Genomic DNA, 23,816 nt, shown 5'->3' on the forward strand with positions numbered 1-23,816 from the left:
TACTGTATCTAGACCTGTAAACAGACTATACTGTATCTAGACCTGTAAACAGACTATACTGTATCTAGACCTGTAAACAGACTATACTGTATCTAGACCTGTAAACAGACTATACTGTATCTAGACCTGTAAACAGACTATACTGTATCTAGACCTGTAAACAGACTATACTGTATCTAGACCTGTAAAACAGACTATACTGTATCTAGACCTGTAAACAGACTATACTGTAGATCTAGACCTGTAAACAGACTATACTGTATCTAGACCTGTAAACAGACTATACTGTATCTAGACCTGTAAACAGACTATACTGTATCTAGACCTGTAAACAGACTATACTGTATCTAGACCTGTAATACAGACTATACTGTATCTAGACCTGTAAACAGACTATACTGTATCTAGACCTGTAAACAGACTATACTGTATCTAGACCTGTAAACAGACTATACTGTATCTAGACCTGTAAACAGACTATACTGTATCTAGACCTGTAAACAGACTATACTGTATCTAGACCTGTAAACAGACTATACTGTATCTAAACAGACCTGTGTAAACAGACTATACTGTATCTAGACCTGTAAACAGACTATACTGTATCTAGACCTGTAAACAGACTATACTGTATCTAGACCTGTAAACAGACTATACTGTATCTAGACCTGTAAACAGACTATACTGATCTAGAAACAGACTATACTGTATCTGTATCTAGACCTGTAAACAGACTATACTGTATCTAGACCTGTAAACAGACTATACTGTATCTAGACCTGTAAACAGACTATACTGTATCTAGACCTGTAAACAGACTATACTGTATCTAGACCTGTAAACAGACTATACTGTATCTAGACCTGTAAACAGACTATACTGTATCTAGACCTGTAAACAGACTATACTGTATCTAGACCTAGTATCTAGACTGTAAACAGACTATACTGTATCTAGACCTGTAAACAGACTATACTGTATCTAACTGTATCTAGACCTGTAAACAGACTATACTGTATCTAGACCTGTAAACAGACTATACTGTATCTAACTGTATCTAGACCTGTAAACAGACTATACTGTATCTAGACCTGTAAACAGACTATACTGTATCTAACTGTATCTAGACCTGTAAACAGACTATACTGTATCTAGACCTGTAAACAGACTATACTGTATCTAGACCTGTAAACAGACTATACTGTATCTAACTGTATCTAGACCTGTAAACAGACTATACTGTATCTAGACCTGTAAACAGACTATACTGTATCTAGACCTGTAAACAGACTATACTGTATCTAGATGTAAACAGACTATACTGTATCTAGACCTGTAAACAGACTATACTGTATCTAAACAGACTGTATCTAGACCTGTAAACAGACTATACTGTATCTAGAACAGACTATACTGTATCTAGACCTGTAAACAGACTATACTGTATCTAGACCTGTAAACAGACTATACTGTATCTAGACCTGTAAACAGACTATACTGTATCTAGACCTGTAAACAGACTATACTGTATCTAGACCTGTAAACAGACTATACTGTATCTAGACCTGTAAACAGACTATACTGTATCTAGACCTGTAAACAGACTATACTGTATCTAACTGTATCTAGACCTGTAAACAGACTATACTGTATCTAGACCTGTAAACAGACTATACTGTATCTAGACCTGTAAACAGACTATACTGTATCTAGACCTGTAAACAGACTATACTGTATCTAGACCTGTAAACAGACTATACTGTATCTAGACCTGTAAACAGACTATACTGTATCTAGACCTGTAAACAGACTATACTGTATAGACCTGTAAACAGACCTGTAAACAGACTATACTGTATCTAGACCTGTAAACAGACTATACTGTATCTAGACCTGTAAACAGACTATACTGTATCTAGACCTGTAAACAGACTATACTGTATCTAGACCTGTAAACAGACTATACTGTATCTAGACCTGTAAACAGACTATACTGTATCTAGACCTGTAAACAGACTATACTGTATCTAGACCTGTAAACAGACTATACTGTATCTAGACTATACTGTAAACAGATCTAGACCTGTAAACAGACTATACTGTATCTAGACCTGTAAACAGACTATACTGTATCTAGACCTGTAAACAGACTATACTGTATCTAACTGTATCTAGACCGGTCAGACTATACTGTATCTAGACCTGTAAACAGACTATACTGTATCTAGACCTGTAAACAGACTATACTGTATCTAGACCTGTAAACAGACTATACTGTATCTAGACCTGTAAACAGACTATACTGTATCTAGACCTGTAAACAGACTATACTGTATCTAGACCTGTAAACAGACTATACTGTATCTAGACCTGTAAACAGACTATACTGTATCTAGATAAACAGACTATACTGTATCTAGACCTGTAAACAGACTATACTGTATCTAACTGTATCTAGACCTGTAAACAGACTATACTGTATCTAGACCTGTAAACAGACTATACTGTATCTAGACCTGTAAACAGACTATACTGTATCTAGACCTGTAAACAGACTATACTGTATCTAGACCTGTAAACAGACTATACTGTATCTAGACCTGTAAACAGACTATACTGTATCTAGACCTGTAAACAGACTATACTGTATCTAGACCTGTAAACAGACTATACTGTATCTAGACCTGTAAACAGACTATACTGTATCTAGACCTGTAAACAGACTATACTGTATCTAGACCTGTAAACAGACTATACTGTATCTAGACTATACTGTAAACAGACTATACTGTATCTAGACCTGTAAACAGACTATACTGTAGACCTGTAAACAGACTATACTGTATCTAACTGTATCTAGACCGGTCAGACTATACTGTATCTAGACCTGTAAACAGACTATACTGTATCTAGACCTGTAAACAGACTATACTGTATCTAGACCTGTAAACAGACTATACTGTATCTAACTGTATCTAGACCGGTCAGACTATACTGTATCTAGACCAGTCAGACTATACTGTCTCTAACTGTATCTAGACCTTTAAACAGACTATACTGTATCTAGACCTGTAAACTGTATCTAGACCGGTCAGACTACATTGTCTCTAAGTTTATCTAGACCTTTAAACAGACTATACTGTCTCTAACTGTATCTAGACCGGTCAGACTATATTGTCTCTAAGTTTATCTAGACCTGTCAACAGACAAAGGGAAAAGGGTGCTGTTGACACATACACTACCGTTTAAAAGTTTGGGGTCACATAGAAATTTCCTTGTTTTTGAAAGAAAAGCACATTTTTTGTCCATTAAAATAACATCAAATTGATCAGAAATACAGTGTAGACATTGTTAATGTTGTAAATGACTATTGTAGCTGGAAAAGGCAGATTTTATAATGGAATATCTACATAGGCGTACAGAGGCCCATTATCAGCAACCATCACTCCTGTGTTCTAATGGCACATTGTGTTAGCTAATCCAAGTTTATCATTTTAAAAGGCTAAGTGATCATTAGAAAACCCTTTTGCAATTATGTTAGCACAGCTGACAACTGTTGTTCTCATTAAAGAAGCAATACAACTTCTTTTGACTAGTTGAGTATCTGGAGCGTCAGCATTTGTGGCTTCAATTACAGGCTCAAAATGGACAGAAACAAAGACCTTTGTTTGTGAATAAGGAGTGGGTGTCATCAACCTTCTTTTCAAAGTGGTTGACAAGGTCGTCTGCAGAGGAGGGAGGAGGTGCAAAAGTGTTTCCTAGGGTTAGTGGTAGAAAGTGGCTTTAGTAGCGGATACAGAGAAAGAGAGGGTAGAGAGGAGGGAATGGAAGGCTGATAGGTCCTCCAGAAGTGTAGTTTTCCTTCATTTCTGCTCAGCTGCCCAGAGGCCTGTTCTGTAAGCTCGCAATGAGTCACTCAGCCAAGGAGCAGGAGGGGATGGCCGAGCTGGCCGGGAGAACAGGGGACAGTCCCGATTCTCTTCCCTCCTCCCAAGGTGTGCACTTATATATTTCCCATGGATTTAGCAATGCTACACCACAGGTGTCAAACTCATTCCACGGAGGGCCGAGTGTCTGCGGGTTTTCGCTTGTCCCTTGATTTATGAATTAAGCTCACTAATTTGCAAGGACCTCCCCTCACCTGGTTGTGGGTGGGCTTTCTATCTCCTGAAATGACAACCAGCAGTATTTGTAAAGAATCTCACCAAGAACAAACTAAAAGGCTGTAAAGGTCACACACACTACCCAAAATAGTATTTTAATGTGACCAGAATGATTGCAGTAGGTTATGTCCATCCACTCATTCCTTAAAATGTTGACAAATACATACAATTTGCTACAGTACTTGCCATACATGTATAGTCATTGATGTGTTTAGAGAAGGTTGGACATTGCTTTTGTTGCACTGTAGCCATCTAGCTAAATGACCACACAACATACTAGTTACCTTATTAGCCTGCTAGCTAACAGAGCAAGGAACTGTAACTATTAGTTGATAGGAAGCAATCACCACGTACAGTACCAGTCAAAACTTTGAACACACCTACTCATTCAAAAGGTTTTTCTTTATTTTTACTATTTTCTACATTGTAGAATACTAGTGAAGATATCAACAACTATGAACTAACACATATGGAATCATGTAGTAACCCCCCAAAATATTTGAGATTCTTCAAAGTAGCCACCATTTGCCTTGATGACAGCTTTGCACACTCTTGACATTCTCTCAACCAGCTTCATGAGGTAGTCGCCTGGAATGCATTTCTATTAACAGGTGTGCCTTGTTAATAGTTAATGTGTGGAATTTATTTCCTTCTTAATGCATTTGAGCCAATCAGTTGTGTTGTGACAAGGTAGGGGTGGTGTACAGAAGATAGCCCTATTTGGTAAAAGACCAAGTCCATATTATGACAAGAACTCAAATAAGCAAAGAGAAACCACAGTCCATCATTACTTTAAGAAAAGGTAGGTCAGTCAATCCAGAAAATGTCAAAAACTTTGAAGGTTTCTTCAAGTGCAGTCGCAAAAACCATCCAGCGCTATGATGAAACTGGCTCTCATGAGGACCACCACAGGAAAGGAAGACCCAGAGTTACCTCTGCTGCAGAGGAGAAGTTCATTAGAGTTAACTGACTCATGAGGACCGCCACAGGAAAGGAAGACCCAGCGTTACCTCTGCTGCAGAGGAGAAGTTCATTAGAGTTAACTGACTCATGAGGACCATCACAGGAAAGGAAGACCCAGAGTTACCTCTGCTGCAGAGAAGAAGTTCATTAGGTATCACCCTCAGAAATTGCTGCCTAAATAAATGCTTCAGAGTTCAAGTAACAGACACATCTCAACATCAACTGTTCAGAGGAGACTGGGTGAATCAGGCCTCTATGGTCGAATTGCTGTAAAGAAACCACTACTAAAAGACACCAATAAGAAGAAGAGACTTGCTTGGGCCAAGAAACACGAGCAAATCAAATCAAAATCAATGGACATTAGACTGGTGAAAATCTGTCCTTTGGTCTAATGAGTTCAAATGTGAGAAGACCGCCGCGTCTTTGGGGGTGCAGAGTAGGTGAAATGATGATCTACGCATGTGTAGTTCTCACCGTGAAGCATGGAGGAGGTGTGGGAGTGCTTTGCTGGTGACACTGTCTGTGATTGATTTAGAATTCAATGCACTCTTAACCAGCATGACTACCACAGCATTCTGCAGCAATACGCCATCCCATCTGGTTTGTCCTTAGTGGGACTATCATTGGTTTTCAATAGGACAATGACCCAACACACCTCTATATGCTCAGCATATGTGGGAACTCATTCAAGACTGTTGGAAAAGCATTCCAGGTGAAGCTGGTTGAGAGAAAGAGAATGCCAAGAGTGTGCAAAGCTGTCATCAAAGCAAAGGGTGGCTACTTTGAAGAATCTAAAATATATTTTGATTTGTTTAACACTTTTTGGTTACTACATGATTCCATATGTGTTACTTCATAGTTTGTCTTCACTATTGTTCTCTAATGTAGAAAGTAGTAAAAATAAAGAAAAATCCTTGAATGAGTAAGTCTCCAAACTTTTGATTGCTACTGTGGAAGGACCACCAGAGGGCAGGCTGTATATCTAACTCAATACGTTTCAGGGTTTAGAGGTCAGGTTCCTCAGAAGACATCAGCCTCAGAGAGGGTTAGGGGTCAGGTTCCTCAGAAGACGCCAGCCTCAGTGAGTAGTGTATTGGCCTCCAGCAGCATTCCCTTGGCGTAGACCCGTATGGTGTAGAACATAGTGAGGAAGTCCTGTGTGCTGAACAGAGTGTCTGCCAGGGCGAAGCCCAGTGTGGAGGGGATGAATCCTCTGCCGTACTCCACCATCCACGTCCCAGCACTCCACTGGACCGACGTCGCCTCGCCTACCGTGTGGACTATCGTGTCACCTGTCAACACACACACACCTGATACAGAAGATGCTACAATGTAGGCCCACTCCACCTAACTAGTAGGTAGGCTAGTTTACTTTGACATGTTAGTAATTTAGAGCCACTTACAGTAGTGAGTAATTTAGCAGACTCGCTGATCCAGAGCCACTACAGTAGTGAGTCATTTAACAGACTCTTTGATCCAGAGCCACTTCAGTAGTGAGTAATTTAGCAGACTCTCTTATCCAGAGCCACTACTGTAGTGAGTCATTTAACAGACTCTTATCCAGAGCCACTACACTAGTGAGTCATTTAACAGACTCTTATCCAGAGCCACTACAGTAGTGAGTCATTTAACAGACTCTTATCCAGAGCCACTACAGTAGTGAGTCATTTAACACTCTTATCCAGAGCCACTACAGTAGTGAGTCATTTAACAGACTCTCTGATCCAGAGCCACTTACAAGAGCAATTAGGATTAAGCGCCTTGCTCAAGGGAACATCGACAGATTTTTCACCTAGTCGGCTCAGAGACTTTTAGTTATTGACCATACATTGCCAGCAGCATACCACCCTGCATACCACCCTGCATACCACTGCTGGCTTGCTTCTGAAGATAAGCAGGGTTGGTCCTGGTCAGTTCCTGGATGGGAGACCAGTTGCTGCTGGAGGGCCAGTAGGAGGCACTCTTTCCTCTGGTCTAAAGAAAATATGCCCCAGGGCAGTGATTGGGGACACTGCCCTGTGTAGGGTGCTGTTTTTCAGATAGAGAGTCAGGACACCCATTTAACGTCCCGACTCTCTGAGGCCATTAAAGATCCCATGGCACTTATCATAAGAGTAGGGGTGTTAACCCCTGTGTCCTGGCTAAACCCCAATCTGGCCCTCAAACCATCACGGTCACCTAATAATCCCCAGTTTACAATTGGCTCATTCATCCCCCTCCTCTCCCCTGTAACTATTCCCCAGGTCGTTGCTGCAAATGAGAACGTGCTCTCAGTCAACTTACCTGGTAAAATAACAGATAAATAAACACTCTCTTAACCACGAGGCTACCTACCTCATTGACCTGTGTTTTACCTGGGTAAAACAGCTGTAGTGTCGAAATTTATACATTTAAATATAGAATTTAATAGGATCTCTGTGGTCTTACCTGGATAGTACATTTCACTCTTAGTTGATCCCTCCTTCCACTGCCTGAAGGTCCCAGAGATGATGGTGTCTGATATTTCAGCCCAGTAACGACCTTAAGAAAATTTCAACAAGTTAAAAACAAAACAGGAGGCACGGAGTGATACGATGGAGGATAGAAGACTTTAAGAATGAGGAAAGACTGATGATGTGACTCAAACGGCACCCTATTCCCCTCATAGGGCACTACTTATAGGGTGGCAGGTAGACTAGTGGTTAGAGAGTGGGGCCAGTAACCAGCAGGTAGACTAGTGGTTAGAGAGTGGGGCCAGTAACCAGCAGGTAGACTAGTGGTTAGAGAGTGGGGCCAGTAACCAGCAGGTAGCCTAGTGGTTAGAGCGTTGGGCCAGTAACCAGCAGGTAGCCTAGTGGTTAGAGCGTTGGGCCAGTAACCAGCAGGTAGCCTAGTGGTTAGAGAGTTGGGCCAGTAACCAGCAGGTAGCCTAGTGGTTAGAGAGTTGGGCCAGTAACCAGCAGGTAGCCTAGTGGTCAGAGTTGGGCCAGTAACCAGCAGGTAGCCTAGTGGTCAGAGTGTTGGGCCGGTAACAGCAGGTAGCCTAGCGGTCAGAGTGTTGGGCCGGTAACCAGCAGGTAGCCTAGCGGTTAGAGAGTTGGGCCGGTAACCAGCAGGTAGACTAGCGGTTAGAGCGTTGGGCCGGTAACAAGCAGGTAGCCTAGTGATTAGAGAGTTGGGCCGGTAACCAGCAGGTAGCCTAGTGGTTAGAGAGTTGGGCCAGTAACCAGCAGGTAGCCTAGTGATTAGAGAGTTGGGCCAGTAACCAGCAGGTAGCCTAGTGGTTAGAGAGTTGGGCCAGTAACCAGCAGGTAGCCTAGTGGTTAGAGAGTTGGGCCAGTAACCAGCAGGTAGCCTAGTGATTAGAGAGTTGGGCCAGTAACCAGCAGGTAGCCTAGTGGTTAGAGAGTTGGGCCAGTAACCAGCAGGTAGCCTAGTGGTTAGAGAGTTGGGCCAGCCAGTGGTAACCAGCAGCAGTTTATTTGGTAAATATCTTCATAACACTTTCTTGAACTGCGTTGTTGGTTAAGGGTAAGTAATTGTAAGTTATTTCACTATAAGTTGTATTCGGCCGACAAGGTACAAATCTGTCGTTCTGCCCCTGAACAGGCAGTTAACTCATAGTTCCCAGGCCGTCATTGAAAATAAGAATTTGTTCTTAACTGACTTGCCTGGTTGAATAAAGGTTGCATAAACATGACAATACACGTTTTACTTATGACCAGGGCCCATAGAGGCCGTGTGTGTACCCAGAGTGATCCTAACCTGAGTGTCCTCCGGTGTCCACGGCGGTGCCGAACAGCAGGACGTACTCGGTGAGGGAGGCGTGGAGCAGACACATGGACCCCATCCAGCCGCCTGCGTTGACAAACACCCACTGCAGGTCCTCGTCTGGCAGGATGTGACCCGGGTACTTCCTCCGCAGCTCCACCACCACCTTGGAGAACGCCTGGTCGTGGTCCTGGCCTGGAGGAGACAACATCATCAACACAGTTGTTTTGTCCTGGCCTCAAAACCACATGTAGAGCAGTGATAAATCAGTATTACCAGACATGAGAAAAAAACAACTATGGAATGGGTAGAGGTTTCTTGTCAACAGCAGTAAACTATACCTCATGTCTAGCATGTCCCTGACCTCACTCTTATCATCGATGAACCCTCCCATTTTAAAAAGATAGCATGCTGATGTTAGCTTGCAAGAGCTCTCACTCACCTCTCTCAACTGCTAATCCACCTCCTAGTCAAAACCATTTGGCTAGCAGGGTCATGTGGCTAACTAGATCTAGAAGGCCAGCATAATACAATTACAGCTAGCTACATGCTTGGGTCTAATCCTACAGCCAGTTGCTGACCTGGCATAGCCAATCAACTAAGCTAGCTAGTTAACTTGTGGGTTATTGAAGCAATAAGAAATCAGGGGGTGTGGTAAATGGCGAATATACCACGGCTAAGGGCTGTTCTTACGCACAAGAAGTGCCTGGACACAGCCCTTACCTGTGGTATATTGGCCATATACCACAAACCCGAGTTGCCTTATTGCTATTTTAAACTGGTTACCAACATAATTAGAACAGTAAAAATACATGTTTTGTCATACCTATGGTATATGGTCTGATACCACAGGCTTTCAGCCATTCAGCATGCAGGGCTCGAACCACCCTGTTTATAATATTTAAATGGCTAAGGGCTCTATCCAGGCACTCTGCATTGCATCGTGCAAAGAACAGCCATTAGTCGTGGTATATTGGCCATATACCACACCTCCTCATGCCTTAATGTTTAATTACACAAGGGTTGAGTCTAATCCTGAATGCTGATTGGTTAAAAGCACATTACAGGCAGAGTCTATTCCACAAGTTACCACCGGCTAAATCTATGACGTTAAAATGCCCATTTACTCTGTTCCATCCGACTGCACAATCACAATCTCTCATCAGCCCAGCAAGGCAATGTATAAACTTGATCTCCACTATAAAAAGCATCTAGACATTCTCACATTAAGCTTTCAACCACAGAGATTTGTATAAACCTGTCTGTCTCTCCGATATTTGCAACTTTGTTTCAATATTCAAATTTGATCTCCAGCTCCAAATTTGATCTCCCATTAATGAATGTGGCTGGGGTGGACGAGACAGAGGCAGCCGGAATCATGAATCAGCTGGCATCATTTGTATGGATGTGGATGTATACAAATGCATTTGTATTGAAAAAAGGTTGAACGAAACGAAATGCAGTTAGTTTGCAGTCTTTCCAGCTTCAGTTTAAAGTGATTGTGTTGACTTCCGGCGCCGACAGAGATGGCCGCCTCGCTTCGCGTTCCTAGGAAACTATGCAGTTTTTTGTTTTTTTACGTGTTATTTCTTACACTAGTACCCCAGGTCATCTTAGGTTTCTTTACATACAGCCGACAAGAACTACTGAATATAAGATCAGCGTCAACTCACCATCAGTACGACCAAGAATATGTTTTTCGCGATGCGGATCCTGAGTTCTGCCTTACAACCAGTGTAACCGAGTGGATCACATGCAGCGACCAAAAAAAAAAAAAAACGACTCAGAAAAAGAGGGAAACGAAGCGGTCTTCTGGTCAGACTCCGGAGACGGGCACATCTTGCACCACTCCCCAGCATTCTTCTTGCCAATGTCCAGTCTCTTGACAACAAGGTTGATGAAATCCGAGCAAGGGTAGCATTCCAGAGGGACATCAGAGACTGTAACGTTCTCTGCTTCACGGAAACATGGCTCACTGGAGAGACGCAATCCGAAGCGGTGCAGCCAGCGGGTTTCTCCACGCATCGCGCCGACAGAAACAAACATCTCTCTGGTAAGAAGACGGGCGGGGGCGTATGCCTTATGGCCAACGTGACATGGTGTGATGAAGGAAACATACAGGAACTCAAATCCTTCTGTTCACCTGATTTAGAATTCCTCACAATCAAATGTAGACCGCATTATCTACCAAGAGAATTCTCTTCGATTATAATCACAGCCGTATATATCCCCCCAAGCAGACACATCGATGGCTCTGAACGAACTTTATTTAACTCTCTGCAAACTGGAAACGATTTATCCGGAGGCTGCATTCATTGTAGCTGGGGATTTTAACAAGGCTAATCTGAAAACAAGACTCCCTAAATTTTATCAGCATATTGATTGCGCAACCAGGGGTGGAAAGACCCTGGATCATTGTTACTCTAACTTCCGCGACGCATATAAGGCCCTGCCCCGCCCCCTTTCGGAAAAGCTGACCACGACTCCATTTTGTTGATCCCTGCCTACAGACAGAAACTAAAACAAGAAGCTCCCACGCTGAGGTCTGTCCAACGCTGGTCCGACCAAGCTGACTCCACACTCCAAGACTGCTTCCATCACGTGGACTGGGAGATGTTTCGTATTGCGTCAGACAACAACATTGACGAATACGCTGATACGGTGTGCGAGTTCATTAGAACGTGCGTTGAAGATGTCGTTCCCATAGCAACGATTAAAACATTCCCTAACCAGAAACCGTGGATTGATGGCAGCATTCGTGTGAAACTGAAGGCACGAACCACTGCTTTTAATCAGGGCAAGGTGTCTGGTAACATGACTGAATACAAACAGTGCAGCTATTCCCTCCGCAAGGCTATCAAACAAGCTAAGCGCCAGTACAGAGACAAAGTAGAATCTCAATTCAACGGCTCAGACACAAGAGGTATGTGGCAGGGTCTACAATCAATCACGGACTACAGGAAGAAACCCAGCCCAGTCACGGACCAGGATGTCTTGCTCCCAGGCAGACTAAATAACTTTTTGCCCGCTTTGAGGACAATACAGTGCCACTGGCACGGCCTGCAACGGAATCATGCGGTCTCTCCTTCACTGCAGCCGAAGTGAGTAAGACATTTAAACGTGTTAACCCTCGCAAGGCTGCAGGCCCAGACGGCATCCCCAGCCGCGCCCTCAGAGCATGCGCAGACCAGCTGGCCGGTGTGTTTACGGACATATTCAACCAATCCCTATACCAGTCTGCTGTTCCCACATGCTTCAAGAGGGCCACCATTGTTCCTGTTCCCAAGAAAGCTAAGGTAACTGAGCTAAACGACTACCGCCCCGTAGCACTCACATCCGTCATCATGAAGTGCTTTGAGAGACTAGTCAAGGACCATATCACCTCCACCCTACCTGACACCCTTGACCCACTCCAATTTGCTTACCGCCCAAATAGGTCCACAGACGATGCAATCTCAACCACACTGCACACTGCCCTAACCCATCTGGACAAGAGGAATACCTATGTGAGAATGCTGTTCATCGACTACAGCTCGGCATTCAACACCATAGTACCCTCCAAGCTCGTCATCAAGCTCGAGACCCTGGGTCTCGACCCCGCCCTGTGCAACTGGGTACTGGACTTCCTGACGGGCCGCCCCCAGGTGGTGAGGGTAGGCAACAACATCTCCTCCCCGCTGATCCTCAACACTGGGGCCCCACAAGGGTGCGTTCTGAGCCCCCTCCTGTACTCCCTGTTCACCCACGACTGCGTGGCCATGCACGCCTCCAACTCAATCATCAAGTTTGCGGACGACACAACAGTGGTAGGCTTGATTACCAACAACGACGAGACGGCCTACAGGGAGGAGGTGAGGGCCCTCGGAGTGTGGTGTCAGGAAAATAACCTCACACTCAACGTCAACAAAACTAAGGAGATGATTGTGGACTTCAGGAAACAGCAGAGGGAACACCCCCATCCACATCGATGGAACAGTAGTGGAGAGGGTAGCAAGTTTTAAGTTCCTCGGCATACACATCACAGACAAACTGAATTGGTCCACTCACACAGACAGCATCGTGAGGAAGGCGCAGCAGCGCCTCTTCAACCTCAGGAGGCTGAAGAAATTCGGCTTGTCACCAAAAGCACTCACAAACTTCTACAGATGCACAATCGAGAGCATCCTGGCGGGCTGTATCACCGCCTGGTATGGCAACTGCACCGCCCTCAACCGTAAGGCTCTCCAGAGGGTAGTGAGGTCTGCACAACGCATCACCGGGGGCAAACTACCTGCCCTCCAGGACACCTACACCACCCGATGCTACAGGAAGGCCATAAAGATCATCAAGGACATCAACCACCCGAGCCACTGCCTGTTCACCCCGCTGTCATCCAGAAGGCGAGGTCAGTACAGGTGCATCAAAGCTGGGACCGAGAGACTGAAAAACAGCTTCTATCTCAAGGCCATCAGACTGTTAAACAGCCACCACTAACATTGAGTGGCTACTGCCAACACACTGTCAATGACACTGACTCTACTCCAGCCACTTTAATCACGGGAATTGATGGGAAATTATGTAAATATATCACTAGCCACTTTAAACAATGCTACCTTATATAATGTTACTTACCCTACATTGTTCATCTCATATGCATACGTTGATACTGTACTCTATATCATCGACTGCATCCTTATGTAATACATGTATCACTAGCCACTTTAACTATGCCACTTGGTTTACATACTTATCTCATATGTATATACTGTACTCGATATCATCTACTGTATCTTGCCTATGCTGCTCTGTACCATCACTCATTCATATATCCTTATGTACATATTCTTTATCCCCTTACACTGTGTATAAGACAGTAGTTTTTTTTTGGAATTGTTAGTTAGATTACTTGCTCGTTATTACTGCATTGTCGGAACTAGAAGCACAAGCATTTCGCTACACTCGCATTAACATCTGCTAACCATGTGTATGTGACAAATAAAATTTGATTTGATTTGATTTGATTTGTGTTGTTGGCTAGCTCCTCTGAACAACAGTGTCCTGAGGAGTGAGCACATTTTCTATCCCAGGCGAAATAGCGCCTCATTGGCTCATTGTTATGGATGTATCCAAATACATGTCACTTGAAAACAGCTTAAACAAATGCAGCTACTTCACTGTTATTCTGGCTTGTTGACGTGACTAAGTTAGCCGTAGTTGGCTAGCTAGCGATAAGAACGTTGCCAGCCAGTATGGCAATGGAATATTTAGAACGAATGACTGGGTCGTGTCCATAGATACAGAACCAATAGACTGAACGACTGGGTCGTGTCCATAGATACAGAACCAATAGACTGAACGACTGGGTCGTGTCCATAGATACAGAACCAATAGACTGAACGACTGGGTCGTGTCCATAGATACAGAACCAATAGACTGAACGACTGGGTCGTGTCCATAGATACAGAACCAATAGACTGAACGACTGGGTCGTGTCCATAGATACAGAACCAATAGACTGAACGACTGGGTCGTGTCCATAGATACAGAACCAATAGACTGAACGACTGGGTCGTGTCCATAGATACAGAACCAATAGACTGAACGACTGGGTCGTGTCCATAGATACAGAACCAATAGACTGAACGACTGGGTCGTGTCCATAGATACAGAACCAATAGACTGAACGACTGGGTCGTGTCCATAGATACAGAACCAATAGACTGAACGACTGGGTCGTGTCCATAGATACAGAACCAATAGACTGAACGACTGGGTCGTGTCCATAGATACAGAACCAATAGACTGAACGACTGGGTCGTGTCCATAGATACAGAACCAATAGACTGAACGACTGGGTCGTGTCCATAGATACAGAACCAATAGACTGAACGACTGGGTCGTGTCCATAGATACAGAACCAATAGACTGAACGACTGGGTCGTGTCCATAGATACAGAACCAATAGACTGAACGACTGGGTCGTGTCCATAGATACAGAACCAATAGACTGAACGACTGGGTCGTGTCCATAGATACAGAACCAATAGACTGAACGACTGGGTCGTGTCCTAGATACAGAACCAATAGACTGAACGACTGGGTCGTGTCCATAGATACAGAACCAATAGACTGAACGACTGGGTCTGTCCATAGATACAGAACCAATAGACTGAACCGTGTCCATAGTTACAGAACCAATAGACTGAACGACTGGGTCGCGTCCATAGATACAGAACCAATAGACTGAACGACTGGGTCGCGTCCATAGATACAGAACCAATAGACTGAACGACTGGGTCGTGTCCATAGATACAGAACCAATAGACTGAACGACTGGGTCGTGTCCATAGTTACAGAACCAATAGACTGAACGACTGGGACACGTCCATAGATACAGAACCAATAGACTGAACGACTGGGACACATCCATAGATACAGAACCAATAGACTGAACGACTGGAACACGTCCATAGATACAGAACCAATAGACTGAACGACTGGTTCTGTATCTATGGACCCGACCCAATAGACTGAACGACTGGGTCGGGTCCATAGATACAGAACCAATAGACTGAACGACTGGGTCGTATTTTTCACCCGAACTGATTGAACTTTCGACCAGTCGGGTTTGGTAACAACCTTAGCATTGTGTCTGGATTATATCTTGTGGAAGGATGAAATAGTATGAATAAATTCATCAAACTAAAGTTGAATGAAAATATGCATTTGAATATGTTAGTAACCCGGCTTAGATGGCATCATCACTTAGTCTTTCCCGTGATGTTAAGCGAACCATCACACATGTCCATTTGATGATTATCTGGAGCGTATTCATTACGCAGATTATGTTGTAAAACGTTTCTTAAACGGAGAGAACTATCTGAATTTGTCCAATAGAAACTATCGTGTGCTGTTTGCTTCCGTGTAGTTCGTCCGTAATGAATGCTCCCCTGACTAGCCAACTATCCATTTACCTGCGTATCGCTTGGCCAGTACAGCAACATCTTCCTTCGTGAAGACATAGTGCTTGTTGGCCATCCACTGCCGCAGGTACATCACTATCAACACAGACACTCCAGCCAGCACGATTAACTTTAACACTTTAGTTGTCCAAGACATGACTGAGATTGAGTGGTAGAACACCACGACCAGAGAAACAGACAAGAGCTGCAGCGAAGACGGACGGAAGTTAAGCGAAGGCACCCATAGAGATAGATACATGACTCGTCTGTGTATGTGTCATTATCGCGTCTGAGACAGCATGGGCAGCGCCATTGCGTTTATCTCCAGTTTGAAGTAGTCCATTTTCTCCCAAATGATTGGCTGATCCCTCATGATGACCCTATTGGACATGACTTCAACCGGGTCACCAGGAGGGCTCAGCCAATGAAGTTGGAAGTCCCACCCAGTTGACGAGATGAAACTGGTGAAAGTCCTGAATGGCGCTGCCCATGTTATAGCAGGCTTTTGGCCACTAGAGACCTCTATCATTCTCAATGGGGGAGGCGCCTTAACTTTCACCTCTGTACTCCCCCCAACCTAGAACGGTTTTTATCAACGAGCAGAAGAGGAATATTTGTACATTGTTACAACACTGTGTGTGTGTATATATATAATATGACATTTGTAATGCCTTTATTGTTTTGAAACTTCTGTATGTGTAATGTTTACTGTTCATTTTTATTGTTTATTTCACTTTTGTATATTATCTACCTCACTTGCTTTGGCAATGTTAACACATGTGTCCCATGCCAATAAAGCCCCTTGAATTGATTTGGAATAGTCACATGCAAACCAGCATACATACAAACGATTTACATTGCCAGGAATCAGAAACAAACAAATCATAATCATTATTAATACAAGTTTTAATTGCCTTTTTGATTTTCATTTTCGTTAAAGTGGTGCCATATTGTTTAAATTCATTTATAAAGTGAAAAAAGTAGGTTTTGAATTAGTCCATTTGCATTTTTGAATATGAAATGTACCTAATATTATTAGCAGTTGAATTAAATATACTACATCTTTATCAATGTCAGAATTTCTGAAATAAATCATTATATCAAAACCATTAAATTGTACAACCGGCCCTATTTCTTTTGTAATGAAATTCTGTATGTCAATCCAAAACATTTTGCTATAAAAACAGGCAAAATGGTCTCCTACATTCCACAGAAATCACATTTATCGTCAATTTCAGCTTGAATCTTTCCAAAACATGTTTCACAGGATACATTCTATGTAACATTTTAAATTAAACGTCCTTTACCCTGTTACTGATATAATATTTGTTAGCAATTTTCCATGCTTTCCCCCATTGTTTATCACCATAGATTTCTGTCCAAAAGAATCTTGCTGAGGGAATTGTAGTATCACAAAAAAATCCTAATCTGTTTATTACTACATTTATCGTTAATGTTAATTTTGCCAATTAATACATTTTCATGTAAATCTATGTTACTTACATCAACCCCAGAGGAATTAAAAAAATATACAACCCCCCCATCATAAACAATTGCATATTATTTCAGGGTTATTGGAATTTTAAATGGTTCAAGAAATTCCCCATATGAAAGAAGGTATCCATCCTCATTCAGTAACTGACCAACCTAGAACGAATGATGCGGAAGAAATGGACGACACGAGTTGAAATGATATCCAATCAGAATGGTGAAAAAATGTCACGCAGGCATGGTGGCGGTGTCAATATTGTCGTTGAGCTTGCTTTTGTTGCCATGAAGTCACTGGTGTTGTTCTAGTTATCAGAAAGCCATTATATGTAAGATTGTCTCCTACCAAGACAAACATTTAACAACACATATCTATCTGAATGTTCCGCATGGTTCTGAACGCGTCCACTAGTATACCTTGCGTTACGTCTGGAATCCTGCGTTCATCTGCGCAGCTTTCATTCTCTCCACTGGTTCTATTCCGAGAGTAGTTAGCGGCAGAGCGCTTTCGAAACAGCACCAACTCAAAGCAGGGTTAGGGTTGATCTTATAGATGTCAGACTGAAGACAGTCCGAGCCACCACTGGTACTGACACAGAGAGAGGTTTAGTAAAGTAGGGCTGGACACAGGTGGACTTTCACGTCGTCGGCGTTGTGACAACAACATAGACCAACGCAATGAGCAGCAATAATGAACTCCGCTTTGATCCAAAGGGTAATATCTCTTTCCTGGAACATGATTTGCAAGAACACACTACTAAAACACGACTACAGACTATTAGTGCATCTGGTCTTTTAGGAGTTATTGATTAAAGGAGCATAATGTTACTCTTTATAGTCCAATGACTTTACATGTTCAGTCAGCAAGACTTTGTTACCACAGAATACAACCCGTGATTCAGTTCCTGTTTTGGTATATAAAGTACATGGATGCATCTCTGGTGCCACCTGCAGGCCATGTTATAGAGCGCAGTCCAGATATACTTTAATTGGTATAACTTTCACCTGTGACTGAACCTCTACCGATTATAAAACATGAGGCTGGACTACAACAGAATCCGTGGTTAGTTCTTGAGATGACCTAATTAGCTAACTGTGTGTATGTGTGCATCTCTCTCTCTGTGTCTGTCTGTCTCTCTCTCTGTCTCTCTCTCTGTCTCTCTCTCTGTCTCTCTCGCTCTCTCTTGCTCTCTCTCGCTCTCTCTCGCTCAAATCAATTCAAGGGGCTTTATTGGCATGGGAAACATGTGTTAACATTGCCAAAGCAAGCGAGGTAGATAATATACAAAAGTGAGATAAAAACATCTCTCTCTCTCTCTCTCTGTGTCTGTGTCTGTCTTAGAGCACCAGCACCTGCGCTACAACCCCCTCCGGGATACGTGGGTTCTGGTGTCGGCCCACAGGATGAAGAGACCTTGGAGTGGCCAGGTGGAGAAGGAAGAGGAGGACCAAGTACCTCAACACGACCCAAACAACCCCCTCTGTCCTGGGAACACCAGGGCCAACGGAGAGGTGAGAACCTTGACCTCTAACCCTATAACCCTGACACAACCCAAACAACCCCCTCTGTCCTGGGAACACCAACAGAAAGGACACACACACAGAGATAGATTTTATTATGTCTATTTTTATTAACCTTTTTTTAACAAGGCACTATGGTTAAGAACACATTTTTATTTACAATGACAGCCTAGGAACAGTGGGTTAACTGCCTTGTTCAGGGTCAAAACGACACATTTTTACCTTGTCAGCTCAGGGATTCAATCTGGCGACCTTTCTGTTACTGGCCTAATTCTCTAACCACTAGGCTACCTGCTGCCCCAAAGATAAAATAGGTAGATACAGTGTAGATAGGTAGATGCCATAGATAGATACAGTAGATAGATACAGTAGATAGGTAGATACCATAGATAGATACAGTAGATTGTACTTCCGGCGCCGACAGAGATGGCCGCCTCGCTTCGCGTTCCTAGGAAACTATGCAGTTTTTTGTTTTTTTACGTGTTATTTCTTACACTAGTACCCCAGGTCATCTTAGGTTTCATTACATACAGTCGAGAAGAACTACTGAATATAAGATCAGCGTCAACTCACCATCAGTACGACCAAGAATATGTTTTTCGCGACGCGGATCCTGTGTTCTGCCTTACAACCAGGACAACGGAGTGGATTACATGCAGCGACCCAAAAAAACGACTCAGAAAAAGAGGGAAACGAAGCGGTCTTCTGGTCAGACTCCGGAGACGGGCACACCGTGCACCACTCCCTAGCATTCTTCTTGCCAATGTCCAGTCTCTAGATAGATACAGTAGATAGATACAGTAGATAGATACAGTAGATAGATACAGTAGATAGGTAGATGCCATAGATAGATACAGTAGATAGATACAGTAGATAGGTAGATGCCATAGATAGATACAGTAGATAGGTAGATGCCATAGATAGATACAGTAGATAGATACAGTCGAGATAGATACAGTAGATAGGTAGATGCAGTAGATAGATACAGTAGATAGGTAGATGCAGTAGATAGATACAGTAGATAGGTAGAGATAAAGTAGGTAGATGCATTAGATAGATACAGTAGATAGATACGGTAGAGATAGATAGATACATTAGAGATAGATAGATACAGTAGATAGGTAGAGATAAAGTAGGTAGATGCAGTAGATAGATACAGTAGATAGATACAGTAGAGATAGATAGATGCAGTAGATAGGTAGAGATAAAGTAGGTAGATGCAGTAGATAGGTAGAGATAAAGTAGGTAGATGCAGTAGATAGATACAGTAGATAGATACAGTAGAGATAGGTAGAGATAAAGTAGGTAGATGCAGTAGAGATAAATAGATACAGTAGATGCCATAGATAGATACAGTAGATAGGTAGAGATAAAGTAGATAGATGCAGTAGATAGGTAGATATAAAGTAGGTAGATGCAGTAGATAGATACAGTAGAGATAGATAGGTAGAGATAAAGTAGGTAGATAGATACAGTAGATAGGTAGAGATAAAGTAGGTAGATGCAGTAGATAGGTAGAGATAAAGTATGTAGATGCAGTAGATAGATACAGTAGAGATAGATAGATACAGTAGATAGGTAGAGATAAAGTAGGTAGATGCAGTAGAGATAGATAGATACAGTAGATGCATTAGATATATACAGTAGAGATATATAGATACAGTAGATAGGTAGAGATAAAGTAGGTAGATCCATTAGGTACAGTTGAAATTGGATGTTTACATACACCTTTGCCAAATACATTTTAAATCAGTTTTTCACAATACCTGACATTTAATCCTAGTAAAAATGCCCTGTCTTAGGTCAGTTAGAATCACCACTTCATTTTAAGATTGTGAAATGTCAGAATAATAGTAGAGAGAATGATTTATTTCAGCTTTTATTTCTTTCATCACATTCCCAGTGGGTCAGAAGTTTACATACACTCAATTAGTATTTGGTTGCATTGCCTTTAAATTGTTTAACTTGGGTCAAATGTTTCAGGCATCCTTCCACAAGCTTCCCACAATAAGTTGGTTGAATTTTGGCTCATTCCTCCTGACAGAGCTGGTGTAACGGAGTCAGGTTTGAAGGCCCCTTTGCTCACATACGCTTTTTCAGTTCTGCCCACATATTTTCTATGGGATTGAGGTCAGGGCTTTGTGATGGCCACTCCAATACCTTGACTTCGTTGCCCTTAAGCCATTTTGCCACAACTTTGGAAGTATACTTGGGGTCATTGTCCATTTGAAAGACCCATTTGCGACCAAGCTTTAACTTCCTAACTGATGTCTTGAGATGTTGCTTCAATCTATCCACATAATTTTCCTCCCTCGTGATACCATCTATTTTGTGAAGTGCACCAGTCCCTCTTGCAGCAAAGCACCCCCACAACATGACGCTGCCATCCCTGTGCCTCACGGTTGGGATGGTGTTCTTTGGCTTGCAAGCCTCCCCCTTTTTCCTCCAAACATAACGATGGTCATTATGGCCAAACAGTTCTATTTTTGTTTCATCAGACCAGAGGACATTTCTCCAAAAAATACGATCGTTGTCCCCATGTGCAGTTGAAAACTGTAGTCTGGCTTTTTATGGTGGTTTTGGAGCAGAGGCTTCTTCCTTGCTGAATGGCCTTTCAGGTTATTTCAATATAGGACTTGTTTTCCTGTGGATATCGATACTTTTGTACCTGTTTCCTCCAGCATCTTCACAAGGTCCTTTGCTGTTGTTCTGGGATTGATTTGCACTTTTTGCACCAAAGTACTTTCATCTCTAGGAGACAGAACGCGTCTTCTTCCTGAGCGGTATGACGGCTCCGTGGTCCCATGGTGTTTATACTTGCGTACTATTGTTTGTACAGATGAATGTGGTACATTCAGGCGTTTGTAAATTGCTCCCAAGGATGAACCAGACTTGTGGTCTACTATTTTTTTCTGAGGTCTTGGCTGATTTCTTATGATTTTCCCACAATGTCAAGCAAAGAGGCACTGAGTTTGAAGGTAGGCCTTGAAATACATCCACAGGTACACCTCCAATTGACTCAGGCTAATTGACATAATATATCAGAAGCTTCTAAAAGCCATGAGATAATTTTCTGCAATTTTCCAAGCTGTTTAAAGGCACAGTCAACTTGGTGTATGTCAACTTCTGATCTACTGGAATTGTGATACAGTGAATTATAAGTGAAATAATATGTATGTAAACAATTGTTGGAAAAATTACTTGTGTCATGCACAAAGTAGATGTCCTAACCGACTTTCCAAAACTATAGTGGTTGAAAAACGAGTTTTAATGTCTCCAACCTAAGTGTGTGTAAACTTCCAACTTCAACTGTAGGTAGGTATAGTTAGATACAGTTAGATATATGTATATATAGGTAGATACAGAATATATATTAACAGTAGATACAGTAGATATAGGTAGATATGTTTACAGTAGATATAGTAGATACTGTAGATATAGGTAGATACAGTAAATATAGTAGATTTAGTAGATACTGTAGATATAGGTAGATAGTGTAGATATAGGTAGATACTGTAGATATGGGTAGATACTTTTACAGTAGATATAGGTAGATACAGATAGATATAGGTAGATACAGCTAGATATAGGTAGATACAGTAGATATGGTTAGATACAGATAGATATAGGTAGATACAGCTAGATATAGGTAGATATGGTTAGATACAGATAGATATAGGTAGATACTGTAGATATAGGTCTATATTGGTAGATATAGGTAGATACTTTCACAGTAGATAAAGATAGATATAGGTAGATACTGTAGATATAGGTCTATATTGGTAGATATAGGTAGATACTTTCACAGTAGATAAAGATAGATATAGGTAGATATAGGTAGATACAGATATAGGTAGATACGGTAGATACAGTAGATATAGGTAGATACGGTAGATACAGATAGATATAGGTAGATACAGTAGATATAGGTAGGTACAGTAGATACAGTAGATATAGGTAGATATAGGTAGATACAGTATACAGTAGATATAGGTAGCTATAGGTAGATACAGTAGATATAGGTAGATACAGTAGATATAGGTAGATACAGTAGATACAGTAGATAAAAGGTAGATACAGTATATATAGGTAGATACTTTTACAGTAGATATGGGTAGATACAGTAGATATGGGTAGATACAGTAGATGTAGGTATGCATTTTTACAGTAGATACAGTAGACATAGGTAGATACAGTAGACATAGGTAGATACAGTAGATATAGGTAGATATAGTAGATTTAGTAGATAAAAGGTATATGCAGTATATATAGGTAGATACTTTTACAGTAGATATGGGTAGATACAGTAGATACAGTAGATATAGATAGATACTTTTACAGTAGATACAGTAGATATAGGTAGTTACAGTAGATATAGGTAGACATAGTAGATACTGTAGATATAGGTAGATACTTTTACAGTAGATATAGGTAGATACAGTATATATAGGTAGATACAGTAGGTATAGATAGATTCTTTTACAGTAGATATGGGTAGATGCTGTAGATACAGTAGATATGGGTACATACAGTAGATATGGGTAGATACAGTAGATACAGTAGGTATGGGTAGATATTGCAGATATGGGTAGATACAGTAGATACTGTAGATATGGGTAGATACTGTAGATATGGGTAGATACAGTAGATACTGTAGATATGGGTAGATACTGTAGATATGGGTAGATACAGTAGATACTGTAGATATAGGTAGATACTGTAGATATGTGTAGATACAGTAGCTACTGTAGATATGGGTAGATACTGTAGATATGGGTAGATACAGTAGATATGGGTAGATACAGTAGATATGGGTAGATACTGTAGATATGGGTAGATACAGTAGATAATGTAGATATGGGTAGATACTGTAGGTATGGGTAGATGCAGTAGATACTGTAGATATAGGTAGATACTGTAGATATGGGTAGATACTGTAGATATGGGTAGATACAGTAGATACTGTAGATATAGGTAGATACTGTAGATA

General features: G+C 41.9%; 2 protein-coding genes across 3 annotated transcripts in view; one reads left to right on the forward strand and one right to left on the reverse strand.

Annotated features, from left to right (window-relative positions):
- Positions 1–6,003: 6,003 nt before the first annotated feature.
- sigmar1 (sigma non-opioid intracellular receptor 1) lies at positions 6,004–16,138 on the reverse strand. The gene is made up of 4 exons (XM_024434014.2): positions 15,830–16,138; positions 8,871–9,071; positions 7,554–7,646; positions 6,004–6,418 (listed from the first exon to the last, which is right to left on the reverse strand). The coding sequence occupies exons 1-4, from the start codon at positions 16,074–16,076 to the stop codon at positions 6,189–6,191; spliced, it is 771 nt and encodes a 256-aa protein (XP_024289782.1). The 5' UTR covers positions 16,077–16,138; the 3' UTR covers positions 6,004–6,188.
- Positions 16,139–17,511: 1,373 nt separating this feature from the next.
- Positions 17,512–23,816, forward strand: part of galt (galactose-1-phosphate uridylyltransferase) — a 136,305-nt gene continuing 130,000 nt past the window's right edge. The window contains exons 1-2 of one of the 2 annotated variants that reach the window (XM_042326361.1): positions 17,512–18,020; positions 18,648–18,817. In XM_042326361.1, the coding sequence (XP_042182295.1) occupies positions 17,984–18,020; positions 18,648–18,817 (207 nt within the window). In that variant the 5' untranslated portion in view covers positions 17,512–17,983. The remainder of the gene's footprint in view (positions 18,021–18,647; positions 18,818–23,816) is intronic. The other variant, XM_042326360.1, reaches the window with a different exon arrangement.

The sequence above is a fragment of the Oncorhynchus tshawytscha genome, linkage group LG09 (assembly GCF_018296145.1).
Source record: "Oncorhynchus tshawytscha isolate Ot180627B linkage group LG09, Otsh_v2.0, whole genome shotgun sequence".
Classification (NCBI taxonomy): domain Eukaryota; kingdom Metazoa; phylum Chordata; class Actinopteri; order Salmoniformes; family Salmonidae; genus Oncorhynchus; species Oncorhynchus tshawytscha.

Excerpts from the sequence above, each read along its gene's own strand:
- sigmar1 (XM_024434014.2), bottom strand. The coding sequence starts at position 16,076 with ATGTATCTATCTCTATGGGTGCCTTCGCTTAACTTCCGTCCGTCTTCG. Across the intron at positions 7,647-8,870 it reads GGACACCGGAGGACACTCAG|GTCGTTACTGGGCTGAAATA; the intron begins GTTAGGATCACT and ends AATTTTCTTAAG. Across the intron at positions 6,419-7,553 it reads GAGTGAAATGTACTATCCAG|GTGACACGATAGTCCACACG; the intron begins GTAAGACCACAG and ends GTGTGTTGACAG.